This window comes from Salminus brasiliensis, chromosome 16 (assembly GCF_030463535.1).
Source record: "Salminus brasiliensis chromosome 16, fSalBra1.hap2, whole genome shotgun sequence".
Lineage (NCBI taxonomy): Eukaryota > Metazoa > Chordata > Actinopteri > Characiformes > Bryconidae > Salminus > Salminus brasiliensis.
In genome coordinates this window covers 25,659,451-25,681,973 of record NC_132893.1, presented here as the reverse complement: position 1 = coordinate 25,681,973, position 22,523 = coordinate 25,659,451, and the positions used below count along the sequence as shown (strand labels likewise).

Below are 22,523 nucleotides of genomic sequence, written 5' to 3'. Positions count from 1 at the left end.
TCTGGTTAGTTATACTTTACTGATCTGTTTATACGGATAACTGGCCATTTTCCTGTCTAGTTCTGGCCACAGGTCTACTTGCCTGCAACTTTCAGTGTAAAAGATTTTATTCCAAGTCATTTGAGTATTTCTATTGGTCTGTTCATCATGACATTTTAATATAGTGCAAAGAACAACAGCCAGATTCACATTATGTCAAAACCGCAAAAGTGGCTGTGTTTTGACACTTTCATCAATATCCTCAAAATCATTGCCAATAATGCATCAGTAATTACTGAATGTTTTGATCGTAACCTCACTGGCAAAAGCTTATTTGGCTGTACTGCTGGAGAGCTCAAGAGGAGTCTGACCCTGTTTTGTGCTGTACACTCAGCCCATCAAAAGCCACCATCTCTAGAGGGTTACAGTCTATTCTATTCTAATCCCAAAGAAAGGCTAATTAGTACATGCAGAGATTGTGGTATCTTCTGTATCCCTGACACTTGCTGTTTCTCCACCTGCTTGACCGGCTTAGAAACTGGAAGCCATAATATTTGATGATTTGATGAAACCAGCAACATCATGGCTGTAAACAAAGGCAATCCCTGTTCTGCTTGCGACAGCTCCCCTGCTGGAAGTAAACGTGCATGGACAACAAAGAGCAGCCACTCAAAATAAGTACCATTGGACATTTCTACTGATGCAGAAATTAAAAGATCAATAATTTGTAGATTACTGTTAGATTCAGAAGTGTTGCCAATAGAATAAGACTTGGATAAACATGAACCTTTCGACACCATGCCTAATGCAAGGCGTGGGCTAAAGGAACGGTGTTCTCTGGAATGATGGTGCTCCATCTTATACTTTTTGGAGGAATTGGGGATGAGGTGGTGTGGTGCTCATCCAACAGTCCTCATAGCAATGCTCCACAGTGTAGAATACATTTTCTTGACAGTAGAGACAGTTACTCCAACAACAGCAGGATAAACTAATACACTTGCTTTCTGAAGAAACCATGAATAAGCAGGTGTCTCAATACTTTTGTCCACATAGAGTATTCTTTTAATGTTTAATTCTCAGAGGGTGTAGTGCTTCTGTATTACTGCACATTAGACAATAGGGACACTATCTTTGTGGTTATTCACAATCTAAGGATTTGTATTAAAACTGAAAACATTCATTTGTAGTTTAATTTGATAAAACATGTAAAAAGAGAAGTTACACAGCTTTAGTGGTTCTCACTTCCAGAGAGTTGCTAGGCTGTTGCTATGTGGTCACTAGAATAAAACTAGGTGTTTGCAATGGAGTTGTTTAGTGGTTAATGTAGTGTTGCTATATGGGCTACTGAGGTTTCTAGGTGGTTGCTAGGCAGTTGCTATGGTATGGCATGTGGTTCAATGGAGTCACAGACTGTGGTGCTGTGGTACTCCATGTGCTTTGCAATGTGCAACCATAAATAACAAGACAGATACAAAACACAGTCCAGATATTTCCTTCAAAAATAAAGGCAAGATTTATTTGTATAAAAGCACCTGCTATTTCAGGTACCGCCGACAGATAAGTGCTTAGAAAAACAGTTCACATTACTAGACCGGCAAGTTTTTTTTATATACCTTTTGTAGGACATTAGGCTTTTTTCTATAACAATTAAACCTTTAACCGTTAATCAATGAGTTCAAACAAACATCAAACTGACTATTCTAACCGGACACTCGAAATTGCTGCAGTTTAGGAATATAATCTAGATTAGTGAATTTGCAAAGCTGAAAGTGTTAGTGTTTTTTTTTTTTTTTGCCACGGTTCTGTTCAGATACCATTCGTTGTTTAGCTTCCAGTTACTCAAACTTGATTCCTTGTGCCAGTGGGAGGTCCTTACTGTAGTTGATGGTGCTGTGTGTGGGGGAAAAAAAAGATTTAATACTCTTTATAAACGCATCTGTAGTTTTTATTAGTTTTAATTAAATAATATGCAGTGAACACTGAAGGATAAACTGTGTTTCTCATTACAAATGCTTGCTGCATAGTATTGGTTTTTGGTACATGCTGTTAGACCAAAGCTCTATTCTCAATCTATTTTCAAATCAGACAAAAACCTCAGAAATCTCCAAAACAACAACTTTACAAAAGAAAGAAAAAAAAACATTCAATGGAAATCAAATAATTTATTTCTAGTCATTTCTATTTGTCAATTCATCATGGAATTTTGGATCAGAGGATCTGATCATGGACAGCAGTGTGTGGGAGAGGCGTGCTAGGGTGAAGCATTTCGCATCACAGTGGGCTTTAAATCACAGATTTTGTTGGCCCACAGAAAAAAATGCAAACTGAAATGTTACCATGGGGAGGCTTCACAAAAATATACAAGAGCTCCCCCTTCTGGATGTTTGCAGACAAAACGAAAACAAAAATAGGGGAAGATATCAAAAGCAGACCTATCTGGGCCTTTTTAGAAACTATTCACTATATTGATGCTACTCTGGTATCTCTATGGCATCACATACTATAATAATAGCACCAAGTTACCACCCAACCATCTAAGGGAAACACAGCTGGAGTAAAATGCTTGAACACTTACCATGTGGACCTCCTCATATACTGCTTCCATGAGTCGCTGCCTGACTCACGTCCTCCTCCAGTGTGCTTCTCCCCTCCTAAACACACACACACGTTAGCAACTGATATCAAACTAACATCCAACAACCAACATCCCTCTAACAATACAAGACAAAAAAGTGCAAATACACCCACCAAAAGCTCCTCCGATCTCAGCTCCACTGGTTGGAATGTTGACGTTGACGATGCCACAGTCGGAGCCTTTGGGTCTGTGGAGAAACCAATCTCCATCTCAATCGCCAGCAACAACTTTACATTAATACACATGTGAATGAGAGTCTTCTTTCCTTGCTGTGCTACTTCATCAGCTGCACCAGCTCTTACCCTAGCCAGCGGAACACTCTGCCCATGTCCTTTGTGAAGATGCTGCTGGAAAGGCCTTGCTTGACTTCATTATTCCAGGCAAAGGCCTCGTCCTCGGTCTGAGGGTAAAAAAAAGTATTTTAAGTAATAAAATGGGACCACGAAACTGACATTGTTGTAGGAAAAATAAACAAAACCATCTACCTTAAATTTCATCACATAAAGAATGGGCACAAAGGTCTCTGTGTGAACAATGGGGGCATCGTGGGCCAGCCCAGTGAAGATGGTAGGCTCCACATAGTTTCCAGGGCGATCCATCACCTGATCAAGAAATTGAGAAGCAGAAATGTTCATTTAACAGAAGTTAATTCCTTTAACTTCTATTTTAGTCTGTACAGGTTTATTCTACCACAAAATAATATTATAGAGAGATCACTTCTAGGGCTGCACTACACAAATCCAACTTTTGCAATATTGATCATTTCAGAAGACAAACACAAATGAGCCCTTTACAAATCACAAACGGTCATACTAAGCTCCATATTGAGTATTAGTGAGTTCTGCAGATGGTTCAATAAATCAAGGCTGTCATGTGATGCAAACACACTATAAAACTGTTTAAAGTGCAGCACTGTACCTTTCCACCACACACAAGAGTGCCGCCCTGCTGTTTCGCCTTCTCTACGGCAGCCAGGTACTGCTGAACAGCTTGCTTGGTGTGAAGTGGTCCGTACAGAGTACTAGCTGTAGACAGATACATGTTCCCATTTCTGTTTTTTACTACGAAACACAATACACTCACAAATCTCTACATTCCTGGCTGCTGTTCTTTTTAGATAAAAATAACTTTTCCCTTTTCCCTTCAAGAATCTGGCTCTTGAAACTAAAAGGTAAAATCTTTCCCTCCCTTATGTTTTATGGTTGGTTTGCGGGCCATCATGCCAACAATATATATATATATATAGACAACATGACTTACGGTCCCAGGGGTCCCCAATTCTGACTTGCTTGTAGGCTTTGGCTAACCTCTCCACAACCTCATCATGAACACTCTCATGTAGAAACTAGTGAACGCAGAAAGCAGAGGTAGTTTATACACCTCAAGCAAAAGCTTTAAATAAAAATGGATTTTTTGTCTTCTATCTACCAGTGATTTTTACTGCCAGACATTTTGATGGGAACTTTATGGCAACTAATACAAATTGAACTACACTAAAAAATGTCTGATTTGCAATATTAGATTCACATATGTACAGTCTCATTATAAATAATCAATGGTGCTTAAGTAAGTGCTTCTGTTGCCAAGGCATGACTCACCAGTCTCCTGGTTGTGGTGCACCGCTGGCCTGCAGTTCCCACTGAGGCAAAGAGAGCTGAAGGCACCACCAGGTTTAGATCAGCATCCTCAAAAGCTGATGAGCAGAGACAAACTTTCAGTTCTCACAACCAGTCAAGCACTTGGAGTTTAGGATGCATGCATCACAGCATCAGCACTTACACGGTTTGAATCATAAATACATGATTTAGAGATTTAGATATTTCAGAATTGACTAATAATGGCATTTATGCTGGTGCAGTTTGGCCATTCCAACTTTCCAACAGGAAAAGAAATAACCATGATATTATAATGGGTAATGTCCATATGACTTATGAAAGAGTGACTTACCAATGATGGCATTGTTTCCTCCCAGCTCTAGCAACTGGCGACCTAATCGGAAAATACAACCCATTAAGTGACCTATGGTACCTTATAGTGGAAACATGGTAAATACATTTAATGCAATGATGTATGAAGAAAACATTATATGCAAACTAATATAGGATGCTTACCAAACCTCTCCTGCACCATCAGGGCCACCTGTTTGCCCACATGAGTGCTGCCGGTGAATGACACCAGGTCGACCCGCTCATCTTTAGCTAACGCAGTGCTACAGACAACCAGATAAACAATCAAACCCTAACCATGAGCTTAAGTTAGGAAGCACTCAACAATATCCCTAACCAGTGTATTTGCCCTCAGGAAATCCCAGATGACATCTTAAGGCCCATTCCATTACTTTATTAATATGAAGAGAAGTTAGTTATATGGCAATCAGAGGTCTGATAGATTGTGTGAACATGAGTCAACTTTGGGCATTACAGTCATCATCAGGTCACAATGGGCAGTAGAAAATGCCCATTTCCCTTTTTACTGTGACAAAATTGTGGACTGTACGTTTCAGCAAAAGCAGCAGTCTATTTAAAATGATAATACAAAAAAAACAAAAAAACAAACAAAAACAAAAAAACCTAACCATTCATTTTGCTGGGCTTTAGTCTAGTCTTCTTCATCTGTAAGGTAACTGCTGACAACTTTACACAACATTACTTTTTTCAGCTGCTAGCAAACTAACAGCTACATGGCTATCAACAACCAAAAATAAAGGTAAAAATGTGAATTTAGCACCAAAGCTTACTGGCAGACAAAACAGCTGTTTTCCGTTTTGTTCAAAATTCCCAAAACACATTTTACATTACAGAGTGTGCTTGTCTTGCTGTGTTTAGCACACTGAGGCTAACTAACTAAAGGGTGTGTGTTCTCCAAATGAAAATGCGCTCCCCCTTATTCCTGCCTTCCCTGCAAGTAGCAACTTGTGCAGTGTAGATAGGACGCAATTCGAATACATATGATTATTCAACTACATTGTTAATGACAGTTACCTACTAATACATGAAAAGACACCCCTCTGGACAAGACAACTGAACACTTAAAAACACTTTGGCAAGTGGGTGCTCGGGGGCCTCATTGCTTAAACCCGGTTTTGGATCTTGTACTACAAGTTGGAACATAGTAGAAATGGCACACATAATATCCTTGAGTGCGTAGCCTTGAACAGTTATTGGGTCACATCTAAAACTTAATTTAAGGTCAAAGTTCTCAAGTCCGAAACGACACAAGCGTCTCTTTCCAAAAGATAACTTAGCTCACAGTAAACACTGAAGAAACCGCAACCATGCTCTTACCCAATGTCAGCTCCACCACACGTCATAGAGCAGATAGCACCTGGCAGGTTATTCTGCTCCAGCACCTCTGCCACAATCCTGCATGTGTACACGTACGCACGCACATACACGAGAGAGAGGAGAGAGAGAGAAGAACGTAAAAGAACGATCAAACTTGAATTAGCAATGAATTTATAAATTTATATTGTGCCAATAGAAATTCCATGTTAACGTATGTAAACAGAACAAGGGTTTAAAAAAAAAAAAAAGAAAAAAAACGCACTCACTTTGTAACAGCTACACTGGTAAGAGGTGTGGTTGGAGCTCCTTTCCTACAAGGAAAAAAGTAATTTTTTTTGTGTTTACATGGGACATTAACTCCGCTTTACCCAGAATCAAAAAACCTCTTCATGTGAAAATGAAGATTTAGCAGACTCACCAAAGACAGACGTTGCCACAGATAAGCGCAATAGCATTATTCCAGCCATACACCGCCACAGGGAAGTTAAAGGCAGTTATAATGCCCACCAGGCCCACTGGGTTCCACTGCTCAATCAGGGCATGGCCTGGTCCTGAAATTAGTGCAGGGATGCTTAGTGACTTATTTACATATCAATCCATTAGGGCTCCACAATCTCTGCAATGCAAATAGGGCCTCTAAGCAATTAGTTACAACTGTTATCTGTCATGTTTTCACATGAGCATTTTGAATTATTGTTTGATATGGAAAAAAAGTCAAATAATGCAGTTCAATCTTTAACTATCTTCATTGTGCTCTTCAGTCCAGGAAATGCTTTCTACTAAAGAAATTATTGTGCCTGCCTGCTGTAAAAAAAATTTATTGCAGGAGCGTTAGTAAGTTCAGGATGTTCCATCACCATCTTTCCAGAGAACACAGTTTCACTGCTCCACAGCTAAATGCGGAGAGGCTTTGTATCATTCTAGCTCACGCCTGGCATTAGGCATGGTACCAACAGGCTCATGCTTATCCTCTCCAGAGGGTTCTATTCTATTGGCAATACTTCTATACCCCACAAACTGTGTGTGTGTGTGTGTGTATTTGCATTTCTGTGTTAGCAATTGGTGCAACATTAGAAGGGCTGTCCACCAACGTTTGCACATGTTGTATATGCTGCATGGTGTATTAGTAAGATCATCTCAACGCTAATGTTTTGTTAATGTTACGCAGGCTTATGATCCAGATCTAATTTCATACAGCAAGGCTCCCCTAACTGTTTTTTCCAGTTTGCTCGCACACCCGTATACACTTCTCTAATCTACACTCACTGCACTCATCACTTATCATCAGTAAACATCTGACTATAAAAGTGAATGATTTAACAGAGCTGATACCACATACTTTCAGAGGGTAGAACAGGGCCACCAATCATGCGCGAGAGCCCAACGGCGTAGTCACACACATCAACATACTCCTGCACCTCTCCAACCCCCTCCACATAGATCTTCCCCATCTCCAGAGACACCTGTCAATGAAGCAGCAGAGAGCTTTTACACAACGCAGTCCCAACATTCAATTTCCATCAGAATTCTAGTCTGAATTCAGTGAGTAAATTATACAGTTATACAGTATAAGTTAATTATACCAGGCTGCCAAGAACTTTGATCTTCTTTCTCAGAGCATCACCTATCTGTCTCACAATTTCACCTCTCTTGGGAGCGGGGATCTGTACAAAAAACAGAAAAGCAACAGTGTTGCATAGGTTATAGAGTAAAGAGTAGAAAAGAAGGAGAAATTAGCTCATGTGAATAACAAAACGTCTCAGACGTGAAGGACTGATTGTTAAAATTTACAGATAACCGCCATGTGAACTCATGTAACAACTCTTGGTTGACCTAGTTTCGGGTCAAGCTTTAGAGTTCCTTCTTTGTTCTTTCAATACTTACATCTGCCCACACTTTCCATGCTTCTCGTGCTTTCTGTACCGTCTCCTCATATTCAGCCAAGGTGGCCTAGAAATAATATTTTACACATATTAGACATCAAGATTGTATTATTAGAGTTACTGAAGTGCAGAGTCAGGGCAGTATTCATGTTTCTGGACTTTTCCTTTGAGACCTGTTCTGTTACTGATCCCACATTACATCAAGAAGGCGCATTAAGAATATGCAGGGTACATCATGATGCATTTACTCAGAATTAGCGTTACCTGGCGCACTCTGGCAATAGGCTCGTTGTTAGCAGGACAGTATGATGTGACCACCTAAAAAAATAACAAATAAAAAAAATTTTAATAAAGAAGAGAGAAAATATTATAGTTAACCTCTTACTAAACAACAATAAGAGTTACAGGTGAAACAGAACCCACCTACACTATTCATGCAACACTCCTGAAAAATCTGAACTTAACATACTTTAGTGTCAGAATGTAAAATTTACACACATCATTGCAGTCATGCAAATATATCATATTAAATCATCAATATATCAATATCATATTTCCAAAACGGCAACTTTAAAAGGAAGTTGGAAAGGAAGAAGGAAAACACCTTAAATTTGAATGGAAGTTAATATATATAGATGTTTTTCAAAGTCATTTTGGAGCATTTCTACTGATCCATTAATAATCCATGAATAAATAACACAATGTAAAGAACAAACATTCTAACTGTGAGTCAAAAATAACAGTAGAGACAATCCTTAATAAAAATTAATAAGACTTTTTGTTCCCTCAAGTTAATAAATCCTGTCCTCGATTAAACAATAAGCTACCCTCAATAGTTTAGGTGGAAAGTTACGTTGGGGGGGTTGAAAGTAAAGAAAGGGGATTTTGTATTGCTTATAGCTTTGCTGCACAGTCCTACAACTGAACCAAGACATCTTCATATAAAACATCAAACAAATCATACTTATTCTTGACTTCAGAATCAATGTCATCAGTACACGCTTATTCACTGATAAGGCCATGCTTTGCATGGAGCACATGGAGCTTTCCACATGCCAACTTGTTCTGCTCTCAGTTATGGATTTTATTACAGAGGGTGAACCTTTCCGGTTCAGCCACACTGTAATCATCCAGCAGAGGTCGCTGCTGCCTAAACTTCAGAAGAAGGAGAAATTCAATAAACTGGATTTAGTGTAATAGTGAAAGGTAGACATGATGAAGGGCTTATTTTATATGTAGCACAATGCATCAGTAATATCTCACCAGCTGCACATCGTTTCAGGCTTAGTTGGACAGCTGGACTGGTCTGAACTGCAGGTTTATGAGGCACAGACAGGTGACTTAGCAAGCCAGTTAGCTAGCACTAGCATTAAATAGCACCTTAACCTGTTAACCACTCTTTCCAAATGTGAGATAACGTTATTTTAGCTTTAATACAACGTGGAAATGTTCGTTTTAAGCAACAATAGTTCATTATAATTGGTCGAGGACTGGATGAAGTCCTGCTAGACATAGCTAGCTAGCTAGCAACCCCTTTGCAGCTAGTGCAACTTAGCTGTATTTTAACGCAAAGACACTTGAATAGGTTATAGCTATTAAGACACACAACACGTGCAATTAAATAAAAAGAATTAACAAGAAAAATGAGGAGTATAATTATATACGGGGACTATTTCGCTGATAATTACCGTATGGCTATGTTAGCTCAGTGCACACAAGGGCAACGATGCTGCTATTACTGTTTGCTAAAATGACAGCAGGTTTAACATTAAGCCCAGGGGGTCAGGTCCGTGTTGGTGTTGGCAGACCTTGCCTGCCAGTTTTCTATAACATATAACCGAGTCTTCATACCAGCACAGGCTCTGGTAGGCCTCCGCTGCTTTCCGCACCCCTCTTTTTTCAGCCCTCATATATATTTAGAAGTCCTGCTGCAGCCACGCGCCTAATCTTCTAGGCTTACCTCGCCTTTGCCTCCCCAGGTGCCGTTGTAAACGCCGTCGTTGTCTTCGCCCAGACCCAGTTCTTTAAGCCAGGCGTATTTGGGCTGGTTGATCAGGAGTGTAGACATGGCTGCAGACGGCTGTAAGCGGACAGAGCGGACTTTAGCAGTGAGGGCTGAGTGCCGAAGCGCGGTGAGCACCAGAACGCGCTGCATGCTGAAAAGCCTAGTGTAGGGCTGCGTGTGCGCGCGTGGCTGGAGGAGGGACAAGGCCCACTGGACAGGGACACTCCTGATTGGCTGGATCCCCACCCTCCCCTTGCATGTGCCCACTGAGTTGCACACTGTATGTGTAAGTGTTTGTGGACACCCCTTCTATTGAATGCATTCTGCTACCTTAAGTTGCACCAGTTGCTGACACATATGTGCACATGCACAGACACACCGCTTGTCTAGTCCCTGTAGAAGGGTATTAATCATTAGAATAGGGCTCTCTCGAGCACCATTGGGCACCACGCCTACTGGTAGACATGGGGTAGAGGGGTATGTATCCCCCAGCATTAAGCGTGTCACGAATTAAGGATGATATATAGTCAGATCTATAAGTATTTGATCAGAGTCACAGTGTTGATAACAGTGATTTTAACAAAGGCTATTTTACAGCTTAGTTTCCACATATGGGGTGTGTGGATTTGTTTTTAAACTTTAAAACGTCTTGATGTCAATTTCCAGTAAGATAAATTCAGTTTTCCACACTAAGGGTCCTTAAAATGAAAATGTACAACTGCCTTAGCAAGTTAGAAACTGCGTTGTTCTGTATGTATATTTGCACTACATTTCCCAGTGTGCCTTGGGGTCCCAGCGCTGCCTCTCTGGTGAAGTTGGCGCTTGCCGCAGTTATGGAGTAAAAAATAACTGGTATTGAAACAGGTTTTGGTGTTTACTGAAAGCAGAACATAACATGGTGTCCAATCTCACATTCCTGTTCTGCTTTCACTTCCCCTGGAGCAGTGTTAACTTAAACTGTCGCGCAGTAGCAACGTGACCTTCTCAATATGGCTGCGCAACACGAGCTGTACGGTATTACCAGCATATCAGGTAGTTAGGTCGCCTCCCATAGCCACAGCAGAGTGGCGCAGCGGAAGCGTGCTGGGCCCATAACCCAGAGGTCGATGGATCGAAACCATCCTCTGCTAATCCTTTTTCACTGTCTCGTTTTTATTTTCTAAGGTCTATATCGTTTCGTAATTTCATTCTTTTGTATAAAGACGTTTCTAGTGACAAATGCTGGTTTTACTGCGCTCTGTTCAATAATAAAAAACAATTAAAAAAAATAATACAACGCCAACGTCAATTAAATATTTATATTTTTATATAGTATTATAATTATATTTATATTTACATTAATTAATGTTGCAGTTGTGGTTAATGTAATGTAATGTACGTGTTTTTTATTTTTTTAAAATAATATTAAAGACTAATGTTAACGGTAAAGTCATTTTATCCAATCAGCAGCCGCGCCGATGACGTTGTACGTGAGTAACTACGCCAAACTTCCGAGTGGGAGAAATGGCGGGTGATAGCAACAGAGACACAATGGAGGATCTGGAGGATGGAGAGATCAGTGGGTCCGAGTCAGAGCCCGAAATGCTGGCGGCTTCAGACGACCGACACCAGGTCAGGACGTGTTCTCTAGCTCGTGTCCAGAGCTGACTTCTAACGCTCTGAGCTGGATGAGGTTGGCGTGTTGGTCGGCTAGCTTAACGTGAACTTTAGTATTTTAGCTAGTTACCTCCATGTCCTTAAGTCTTTAACGTCAAATGAACGTTAGCACTGCAGCCTGCCCGTATAAACTCAGTGAAATAGCTCCGTGCCTGTGTGTGCTTGCTAAGATTTGTGCAGGAAGACCTTTTCCATGCTGCTTTGCAAAGATCTTTAGGGCGAAACTGCAGCCCCGCCGTGTCAGAAGCTAGCTAAGTTGGCACTAAGTTAGTCAAGGCACGACCAAGCTAAGCTGAGTCTTCTCCTAAGTGCTTAATAGACCTGAATTTACTGCATAAATGTGTGGATTTCAATTCCCAGTGTGCAAAAGTGTCTCGGTTTCTCAGCCAGTGCCCCAGTACTGCATTTGAATCTGTTGGCCTTTCCCTTTGAGGATTCCCTCTAAAATAAAATAAAATAAAAACTTTTAAGGGGTATTTGGGTGACTCCAACAGTTTGCTACAGCAAATGGTGCATTTTTAAGAGCCAATCAACTGTACATGCATCTGGAATACTCCTTTTATTCTGCATCTGGTTGATCTGTTTGGCTATTTTCTACAGATGCGCTCTGCAGGAGCCTTTTCAAGTCAGTTTTTCCAGCGTAGAGACGCAGCACCTACGGCTCCATCCGCCAGCAGTTACCGCAGCTCCATCCAGGCCGACTCCAGTGACAGCAACTCGGATTCCGAGGAAGAGGCTGCTCTTTGGAGGAGAAAGCGTCAGAAGTGCTCCAATGTCCCGGCCCCCGTGCCTCCTGCACCATTTGGAGGTCCCAGGGCTGCAACAGGGCCCACAGGCCGTAAGGTGAACAACATCTGGGGCACTGTGGTACAGGAGCAGAATCAGGACGCTGTAGCGGCCGAGCTGGGTATCTTGGGCGTGGAGGGAGGCATTAGCATGGACAGCCGTCAGAGTGAGACATACAACTACATCCTGGCGCGCAAGCTGATGGAAAAGGAGAAGCAGGAGCACGAGCAGGGCATGGAAGATATGTTGGACAACCAGCTAGAGGAACATATGCAGCATGGAACACAGGAAGAGCAGAGCGACTGTCACCTTAAGAGGAAGCGGTCGGCCAAGGAGAGGCTGGGGCCTAGAGCTGAGATGGACTTCAAGGGACGTTATGAGATTACTCCGGAGGACCCTGAGGATAAAGTGATTGATGAAATAGCTCATAGGTGAGAAACATGGTTATATTATGGGTGCAGCCAGTGATTATTTCTGAATCAAGTGGCCTAGTTTTCCTAAAAGCTTTTTACATAAAGATAAAATGGTAGAGTGAGCATTACGTCAATTCTCTTTTTTAACCAGTAAAATGATCCTAAAACTAAGACCACTGGGCCCTGAACAGTTACAGTATGTTTTTGGCCCTTGTTTTTTGATGGCAACAGATACATGAGCACAGAAAATGACAATATTCTGCTTCCACATATTCTTACATTTATGGCAAAACTCAAACTGCAAAGTTCGTCCCTAATTTATGTTTCTAACAGAACAGTAGGAGCTGTACTACCTCTGTACTCACTGTAATGCATTTCATGACCACATATTTTATTAAGGTTGTAGATCAATGGTTCTGGAGTACTATTAGTCTTATGGTTAAAGATTAGAATTTCTGTTCTATGCTCTAAAACACTTGTATCAACCTGAAAAGTGCTTGTTATGTGTCAGAAATGGAAAGGATGGGGTTTCCAATTCCCACTTACTAGTTAGGACTCTTCCAATCAAATAATGCCACCAGTGCTGGTAGGGTGAAGTCTTGCACTGCTTCCTCTGAGCTACGTGTAGCTAAGCCAGTGCCTCTTTTTGTATGCTTGGAGGAGAGCACTAACTGCCAGTTCTATTACCTAAGTTAAGAGACTTGCACACTGACTAGCCTTGTTAGTTAGTTTCTTATATGTGCACGACAGTGGTTCTCCAGGACCAAGATTGATGTAGAGCAGTATAGAGCCCTATTGGTTTAATATAGGCATGTAACACTGTTGAAACCTCGTTATATATTGCAGTGGAAACATAGGACGACAATTTGCATTAAAGAGAATAAATCTAGTAATCTAAAATTGAAAACAGCCAGCTCAGACCAATCCAGCATGTTTTGCATGCGTCACACAGCTCCAGCTTCACTAAAGAGACATACTTAGTATTGGGCATGTTCTGGCTGATCAGTGTATTATACAACTGGATAACGTATGCTGCTGTATAATTCATTTTTTTTCATTTACATTTTGTTTAGAATATCAGAGTGTACTGTTCGTAGGCAGAGTGTACTGTTGCACCCCTAGTTTGATGTAAATGTACATTTTAATTTGTTCACCAAATCATACTGTAGTATTTAACTGACTTGTCTCTCTTTATTCTGTTTGAAAGGTTAATGGAGCCAAAGAGGGAATTAATAGAACGTGTTGTGAAGGTGATCGGCACAAAGAAAGCAATAGAGCTTCTGTCGGAAACTGCGACAATTGAGCAAAGCGGAGGTCTTTACACCGTGGTAAGGGGCCTCGAAGTTGAATGACTTTGACAACTACTTCTGTCTGTATTTAAGCGACAAGAGTAGTTCTTCATTCATGCTGTAAAAGGGCATTAGTTCATAATTGAGCCTTTATGATTTTTTTTATTTCAGACTATAAACCAGTTTAGGGTCCGATTTATTGGGTCACACTACTAATATTGAAATGTGACGAGCAGTTCTTATTTATGTTCTTGGATTCATGTCTTTTTGCCACTATGTTTGTTCTGCTTGAGTGCATTATTAGTACCTACTAGCTGCCACTGAGGGGCACCACTGTACATTGTTGTAAAACAGCTGCCTGACCCTTAGCCCTTATATGGTAGCGTTAAACTGCTGTGAAAACTTAAGCAAGTTTTTATCCTGCAGGATGGCAGTAGAAGGCGAACCCCTGGAGGGGTGTATCTCAACCTGCTGAAGAACACTCCCAGTATTTCCCATGACCAGGTCAAGGTATGTTTCCATAGCAAAGGGTGTTGGGGAATTAAATATATGTGGAAGCTGAACACACTAGGACATTTGGTCCGGTGTTCCTGTGTGGTTTATTACTTCAAAGCAATCCTTATAAATAATTTATTACTGGTAAACCCTACCTTGCTGATCCAACAAGTAAGAGTTAGTGCTTTACTCTTAACGTGGACTCCTATTGTGTGTTTAAAGGAAATATTTTACGAGGAGAACCAGAAAGAGTGTACCAGCAAAAAAGCGGCCAAGAAGCGGCGGAGGCATGTCATTGCCAAGAAGATGAAGCAAGCTCTCAACACGTTGAACCTGCAGGAGCACGATGATGTTTCTCGGGAAACTTTCGCCAGCGACACCAATGAAGCACTGGAATCCCTGGAGGATGTTCCTGAGGACCAGCCAGAGCCTGCACTCGGCACAGAGGATAGTCCAGTAGTTTATAACTCCAATGACCTTGAAGTCTTCTGATGCATGCTGCTGCTGTGTTTTCATGACTGACTGACGTCATCAACACAGCAGGACTGCAAACCTGCAGTGTTTTTCAATCTAGCCCACAATCACAATCGGGTGGGTTAAACCGATTAGTTTTCAGTTAAGATACGTGTCTTTGACCTGACTTGCTCCCTGGTTTAGGGTGCTGATATTTTTGGGGACACTAATGAATCACCCTCCAACTCTAGAAGAGAAATTGGACACAACTGGACTGCAGCATTAAGAGCGGCTGAAAACGAGTGTCTTGTATACATGAGTTTTTGGAGTATTGTTCCTTTTTTAGGAAGACAGTTGTGTAACTATCGATAGCCTTATACTTAATATATTGCTCAGTATAAGGCTTACTACAAAGATCCACTTGCTCTGGTTCCATAATCTCTGCTAGTTTTAAAATGGCTGTGTATAAAATTCTTTAACAACGTCAAGTTCAGCCTAGTAGTCATCTAAATTAAAGTTGTTCCCAGTTAAATATTTTGCAGGCTTCTGCAGAACGTGTTCAGAAAAAAAAATCTGAAAAAATTCAAAAATCTCAGTGAAGCCTGTTTGGTGTTGCTACACTATGAGTTTGTTCACTCTTCGAGATGCTTCTGCAATTGATGTTCATTAAAAAGGAGGAAATTGTATTGTAATCTATCAGAACTCAGATTCTAAGCATGAAAACATTGCACTCGTCTTGAGAACCTTAATTTACAGCTAATGTGTATTCGGAAATATAAAAAAAGTTTTTTGTTTTTTTTAGCAAAGCCATAGAACAGGGGTGGGGAAGCTGAGGGCCACAGTCCAGAACAGTTAGCTCATGTCCTTACTTTAGGAAACCTACTAAACCATTGCATTGCAATTAACAGGTGAGTTGAATCAGGTATGCTTGAGCAAGAAAACACTGCACAGTTGCCCACCCCTAACAGAAGAACCATGTTTGGGTCCATAAACAGCCATGTTTGTAGTAGAGATGTGTGAGTGTGAATAACGTGTATATCAAGCGAAGGTTCTTAGGCCTTTAAAAGGTTCTTCACACTCGCACCTCTGTATTCTAAATGTTTTTTCTGTGGCAAAGCTTAAAGAACCATTTGAAGCACCTCTATTTTTAAGCGTGTACTAAGCACTCAGCATTCTCACGGTGTTAGAAGATGTGTCTCAGGAGGGACAGATTTGCTACTGAAACCTGATCTTTAGATATAAAATAGCAAAATAAAGGTAGTACTTTTTTTTATGTCCGTGAGAAATCTGTACTGAACTGATCTTATTGAACTGATTATACTGTTCACATCCAAACTCTAAAGACGCTCCTTTCTTTGACACATTTTCTTTTGTCATAACTGCTTGCTATTGTCCCATCCCATCTTTGTGATCAGACTCCTTGCGTACATTGCGTTCAACAGTTGATGATTTCCTGTCTATTGTGGAAAAATTCTGACTCATTCAACCCCTTCACAGTTTCAATAGAGCTGTTTAAGAGGCTGTTCATAACTCACATCATAGATGACTAGTCAAGTTAAGCACAGCCATTCTTTTTTTTTCCTCCACCTCCTGTCATGGCTTACTATTAAAAAGACATTTCCTCCAATTACAGTCACTACAACGGCTTAATTATGAATTTTATGTGATCCAGTTGGTTTTACTATTTAAAAAAAGAAAGCATTTTGGGTTTTTTGCACACAAAAAAAAAAAGTTAATTCGAGTGCCTCTCAAAGCTCCTCAGCCTGCTGGATGAGACTAAACCTCTTCACAGGTAGTTCAGGGACATACTAGTGCCAAAGGCCTCCGCAAGCACAACTCTGAAAAGTTGTCATGGAGACATACGGTACAACACGTCCAAATTAGGATGCGTTATTGTGGCAGTGGCATAGAATCTCTCACAGTTACAGAAGCCTGAGACCATAAGGGCAGAGACTGTCGTGACACAGTCCATGAATAAAAGGGGTCTCACAAAACTGATAATCCATTACCTCCTAATGTTCCTTAGACCATCAGATGAGTCTGTGTTCATTATATGAACTCTTTGACTACTGCTTTATGTGCTGTTGAGCTGATTGTAGTGTTTTTCCATTGTAATGATGCAGAATGTGTAATTATACTCTGTCTGCCCAAATGTATGTGTACACCCCTTCTAATGAGTGCAGATGTGCACACACACAGCGTCTAGTCCCTGTAGAGGAGAACTGCCAACAGAATAGGACTCTCTGGAGTAGATAAACCTGAACCTAGTGGCACCATGCTGCCTAATGCCAGGCAAGGGCTTAAGGGGTATAAAGTCAATACATTTTAGTGGGAGTTTGGGGTGGGGTGGTGATCATCCAACATCTTGACCTTACTAACGCTCTTGTTGCTGAATGCAGTCCTCATGACAATGCTCCAAAAGCCTTCCCTGGACAGATGAGACAAATAACCTTCATTTCAGAAGAAGCAATGAATTAGCAGGTGTCTCAGTACTTTTGTCCACCTAGTGTATGTGTATGAACATCATCTTCTTTTAAGACTACCCAAAAGTTCACCATATTTAGTAACAGGGCATGAATATTGATGTCTGTGGGTGTAGCTTTAGAGCAACATTCACAGGCTAAGAGAGGTTGAGAATACTTCAGAAAAGTGCTCTGGGAGATGAGTCATCTCTGATAGAAGGAGGGAGATTTGTGTTTAAACTCTCTCTGCACCCAGAAGGGGAAAGCTAAAATTTTTTCTCCAGTGGACTGAAAATAAAACATGGCAACTTCTCATTAATTTTTTTTTTTTTCATTTTATTTTATTTTTATATACATTTTGAGCCAATTAAACCAGCCACTCACTCGGACTAGGACCCCAACCCTTGCAATGCAACAGACACTAGGAAAATGAGGACAAGAACATGCCTCCTCTGACACCTGTAAAGTCAGCCACTACCACCAATGTAGCATCGCTGGACAACCAGCATGTTCAGAAAAAAGTGCCGGATCCCTAGGTCTGATATATCAGTCCACAGACGTTTGTGCCAGCCAGCATCAAGAATGAGAGTAATGAGGGAAAAGAACAGCGTCTACCCACCCAGAGAGAGCATACCCAGTTGTGCTCTCTCAGGCTCTGGCTGCTGATGGCAAAGCAGCATGACCCAGGATTTGAACTTGCGATTCTCAGACCATAGTGTTACTAGCTGCATTCCAAAGCCTAGGCTGCAACTGAGGACTTTCCTCCTGCGTTGTATGTGTGCAGAAAATTTTGGGTGACTGTGAGTCCTACAAATTGCTCCAAAAGTAGGCTGTATACAAAGGGTTCTTTACTTTGAAATAGCCTTCTATGATGTTGAGGCTGAGAAGTGCAGCCTAGGCTTTGGAACGCAGCTACAGTCTTAGGCTGTTGAGCCTGAGTCTGTGTATAATTGAACAACACTTAAAATATGTACAGCATAAGATTAATTTTTGTCATCTAGGCATCATAAGCCAAAGTTGGACATGTGGTATGGCTACTGAAAGCCTTCACAGCTTGACCATTTCTTTAAAGAACTAATGATTTTTATATTTTCATAGACTGCTGAAGTCTTTTTCTAGCTATAATGGCATGAAAACCTTTGCTCCCATCTGGACCATAAGGCAGGCGAAGGACCCCAGGTGGCAACGTGTCCCCATTTAGGACTCTTCTTTCATTCATCTGGCTGTGTTTAGAGGTTCCCTCCAAAGCTGGGATTTGGATGGCAGCCAGCTTGCGCTTCTGTACCCAGGGGCTCCTAGAAGGGGACTCGCAGTCTGGTGAACGGTCCAGGAAGTTGTGCCGTCCCATTTCAGGACTGGTGTCAGGACTTCCCCAGACCTCAGAGGCCAAGAGCACAGACACCCGAGAGGCTGGTTGTGGTACGTGGGCAGATCGTGGACTGGAGCGTGGGCTGCTGCACACCTGGCCAGAGGCAAAGCGAGGGATGTGCAGTGGTGAGGAAGAGGCAAACTCTGATTCAGAAGAGCTGCAGGCCGATGAGTCTTCACCACGAGACTGCAACTGCTCCATACGCCGGTTCAGAATGGAGATATGCTTACTGTTCCTTCTGTCTGCCTCTATAACTTTCTTCTTGGATGCTCTACCTACTAGGAGCACTCTCAGGCTGCCTTCAGACTGGGACAGCTGGTCATGAGCGCAGCCAGCACCTTCCAAATCCTCAAACTCCACCAGTACACTCTCCTCTTTGAGGAGCTCAGGGTACCTGTCTCCGTATTTCTGAATCTCAGGTGGAAGCTCCCTACCTGGTCGGTTGACGCGCACTGTGGTGATGCTTCCGAACGGTTCCAGCATTGCAATGGCCATCTCCATTGTGCTCTTACGAGGAACTGATGTGTCCTCAGTAATTGGAGAATCTGGGATGTTCCATACCAGCAGAAGCTTGCTTGGCACCTGTGCAAGAACGGACTCCGGAACAGGATCTTTCCTACGCACCTTATTTCCTTCCTCATTTACCTCCAGTTTTGAAGAGTGGCGTAAGGCATAAGCCGTTACCCGCCAGTCTTTTGTCAAATGCTTCATCTGGAAATGGATTAAAAAGTCGTTAGTCTTACCATATGAATTTCTCTGAGCCCCTCATCAATATACAGTCAATAAGTATTTGTAAAGTGACACAAATTTCATGATTTGAGTTATGGTCAGCTGAGCAATTTAAGAACCTTCCATTTCTTTTCTTTAAGAAAGTCTAGGGTTGCTTTTGCAGTATGTTTTGGATCAATACTGTTCTGTACTCTGAAGTGCTGTTCTGTCATCTTTGCAGCATTTGACTGAATCAAAATAGAAAATAAAGGTCTTTACACTTAGGCATGTAAGGATGGAACAGGCCTCACCTAGCCATGAAACCTATCAACTGTCCAATTATTGGGCCTGTGAAAATTGAGGGACTAGAGAAAATGGCTGTACATCCTAAGCAGTTTGTGCAAAATGTTTGTTAAACACAAAATTCATTGGCAAATGCATTGTCCATAAATTGCCACTGTCCAAATACTTATGGACCAGACTGTATTATAAAACAACTTTACATTTTAATGTTACACATCTGTGTTGCCCATCTTCTTATGCGTTTAATTCTTTGCCCATGTGTTTCAATTTTCTGCTGTTGCTTTTTTTTTTTACAGTACTTTTAAAACATCCACAGAAACCACCTTCATTTATTTGATCTCCAGTCCATCAGCTATTATGTTATTTCATAAGTTAATTCAGAGAGATCAGATATAGTTACAGATATAATTAATAATAGATAACAGATATAGAGACACTGGGATTCCAGATCTTTTTAAGATCTGAAAAGAATTTCAGGTTTTCCTGTCCACAACTCAACACTGTATGACTGAAATGATGTAGAGCTGATCAAGAAGCCCTTACTGAGAAATGGAAACAGATCATTAAGAAGAACATTTGCAAATCAAATCTGACCACCCCAGAGTCCAGACCTCAACATCATTAAATGTGTTTGGGGAGATGCAGAAAATGTTCCAGTTATACAGACATAACTTTAGCTGTGTGAAAGAAGCTACCTACAGAGGCTTCTGTGTTAAATGAATGAATATCTTGTACTTAAAGCAACATTATGTGGAATTTAAATAAAAATAACAGCTTCAAAAACGTTGTGATGCACCACTGACTGTAATAAGGGAACAGCATCTCTGTTGTTGCCACTCCTGGCTCTGCACACTGCTAACTACCCTATGTAACACTGGTAAAAACACTCACAAGAACTGAATAACGCTGTGTAACCTGACTGTAGGGGGAGCCCAGGAGCAAGAAACATTAATTCTCGCATATTGCTGCTTTAATGGGCATTTTGACTGAAAATGAAATAAAGGGAGGGTGGTCTCTTACTTTTGAACTCTTTAAAGAATCACTTTATTAATAAGTCATTTATAAATCCAGAAATACATTATTCACCACTGTATTACAAAACATCATTACATTATGAGCCACATCCTCAACTAAACTCATCATCCCAATACAAGGTGGATATCTGTTTGAAGGAGGAATCATCTTACCTTTTTAAAAGATGTCAGCAGTTTGATGTTGACATATCCCATCTTATTCCTCCTTACATGTTTCAAAAGGAAAGCATCCTTAGCCAAGTTCTCATCAGAGAGATAGTGTTCAATCTGTAAGACCATTTTTTGAATGAGAGCAGCATTCGGAGGTACCCAGTCTTCAGGGTCTATATCTTCATCATTCTCGTTGGAAAATGGAAAAAATCTGAGGAGGTCAAACAGAGCATGATGCATTGTAATGACAGTAATTTTTAAAGAAGTACTGCAAAGAAGCACAACACAGAATAGCTTACTTAATATTGCTAATGCTGTCCATTCTCTCTTCTGATTAAGAGGAGTCTGGCTCTCCGTCTGGCTCTCTCTCTCCACTGTCGGTTTAATAATGCTGAATTATAATCCTGTGGTTTTGAGTTGCTTTTACTCTGCCCAGCTGCCTTCGATGTTCTCCTTTAGTGTTATAAGTGGTTACGCCCACACCACTGATTCTGTCATGCAGCATCCAACCAATCAATACTGTCTATGAGAACAATGCTGTAAACTGGCATTTCCATTTCAGGATATTTCTACTCACTGACATCACAAGAGGCCCAGAACTTAGTTATACAGCTCAGCATAAAAATAGTTGTTCAGCTCTATTTCTAGACCGCTTCAGCTATATTTATATTGGTTCCTTTTCTGCCAGGTGCTGGCCAGCATTTTATCCAGCACATCATAAAGCAACCAAAACTTCAACCAGCACTTGTATTGCTGACTAATACACCTCCCAGCTCCAGGCATCCTAAAAGCAGCCACACACCACCTGGCACATCCTAAAGCAGCCGGCACACCAATGGGCACATCCTAAAGCAGCCGGCACACCAATGGGCACATCCTAAAGCAGCCGGCACACCAACTGTCACATCTGACAGCAGCCAGCACACCACCCAGCACATCTTACATCAGCCGGCACACCAACTGGTACAACCTAAAGCAGCCAACACATCCTAAAGCAGCAGGCACACTAATGGGCACATCCAAGGGACACAACTTAAAGCAGCTGACACACCGACCAGCACATCCTAGCACACCACCTGGCACATCCTACAGCAGCTGGTACACAAACCGGCACATAATAAAATAGCCAATGGGCACATCCAAGGGACACATCCTAAAGCAGCCACCACACCAACTGGCACATCCTAAAGCAGCCAGCACACCCACCAGCACATCCTAAAGCAGCAGGCACACCAACAGGCACATCCTAAAGCAGCAGGCACACCAACAGGCACATCCTAAAGCAGCCAACACATCCTAAAGCAGCAGGCACACCAACAGGCACATCCTAAAGCAGCCAACACATCCTACATCAGCTGGCACACCAACAGGCACAACTTAAAGCAGCAGGCACACCAACCAGCCCATCCCAGCACACCACCTGGCACATCCTACATCAGCTGGAACACCAACTGGCACATACTAAAGCAGCCAGTACACCGACCAGCACATCCTAAAGCATCCAGCACACCAACGGGTTACTTTTTTAAGTCAATCTGCTAAATGCCTTAAATGTAAATGTAAAACCTAATAAACTGGCACACCACCTGGCACATCCTACAGCAGCTGGTACACAAACC

At 41.5% G+C, this 22,523-nt stretch overlaps 3 protein-coding genes and 1 non-coding gene across 4 annotated transcripts; 2 read left to right on the top strand and 2 right to left on the bottom strand.

Moving 5' to 3' along the window:
• Nucleotides 1-1,468: 1,468 nt before the first annotated feature.
• aldh7a1 (aldehyde dehydrogenase 7 family, member A1) lies at nucleotides 1,469-9,955 on the bottom strand. The gene is made up of 18 exons (XM_072659262.1): nucleotides 9,742-9,955; nucleotides 8,046-8,099; nucleotides 7,783-7,848; nucleotides 7,482-7,562; nucleotides 7,238-7,361; nucleotides 6,317-6,449; nucleotides 6,165-6,209; nucleotides 5,899-5,976; nucleotides 4,726-4,823; nucleotides 4,562-4,603; nucleotides 4,213-4,307; nucleotides 3,875-3,959; nucleotides 3,533-3,639; nucleotides 3,100-3,216; nucleotides 2,917-3,014; nucleotides 2,728-2,801; nucleotides 2,555-2,630; nucleotides 1,469-1,869 (listed from the first exon to the last, which is right to left on the bottom strand). Exons 1-18 carry the CDS (start codon nucleotides 9,934-9,936, stop codon nucleotides 1,815-1,817), a joined length of 1,623 nt encoding a protein of 540 aa, XP_072515363.1. The 5' UTR covers nucleotides 9,937-9,955; the 3' UTR covers nucleotides 1,469-1,814.
• An 889-nt stretch (nucleotides 9,956-10,844) lies between these two features.
• Nucleotides 10,845-10,916, top strand: trnam-cau (transfer RNA methionine (anticodon CAU)). Its single transcript has one exon. It is a non-coding gene; the product is annotated as a tRNA-Met (tRNA).
• A 359-nt stretch (nucleotides 10,917-11,275) lies between these two features.
• phax (phosphorylated adaptor for RNA export) lies at nucleotides 11,276-17,548 on the top strand. The gene is made up of 5 exons (XM_072659300.1): nucleotides 11,276-11,397; nucleotides 12,043-12,659; nucleotides 13,849-13,969; nucleotides 14,357-14,440; nucleotides 14,648-17,548. Exons 1-5 carry the CDS (start codon nucleotides 11,290-11,292, stop codon nucleotides 14,915-14,917), a joined length of 1,200 nt encoding a protein of 399 aa, XP_072515401.1. The 5' UTR covers nucleotides 11,276-11,289; the 3' UTR covers nucleotides 14,918-17,548.
• Nucleotides 17,549-18,030: 482 nt separating this feature from the next.
• Nucleotides 18,031-21,333, bottom strand: LOC140537108 (la-related protein 6-like). Its single transcript, XM_072659299.1, has 3 exons — nucleotides 21,204-21,333; nucleotides 20,908-21,115; nucleotides 18,031-19,420 (listed from the first exon to the last, which is right to left on the bottom strand). Exons 1-3 carry the CDS (start codon nucleotides 21,224-21,226, stop codon nucleotides 18,425-18,427), a joined length of 1,227 nt encoding a protein of 408 aa, XP_072515400.1. The 5' UTR covers nucleotides 21,227-21,333; the 3' UTR covers nucleotides 18,031-18,424.
• Between the last annotated feature and the right edge of the window lie 1,190 nt (nucleotides 21,334-22,523).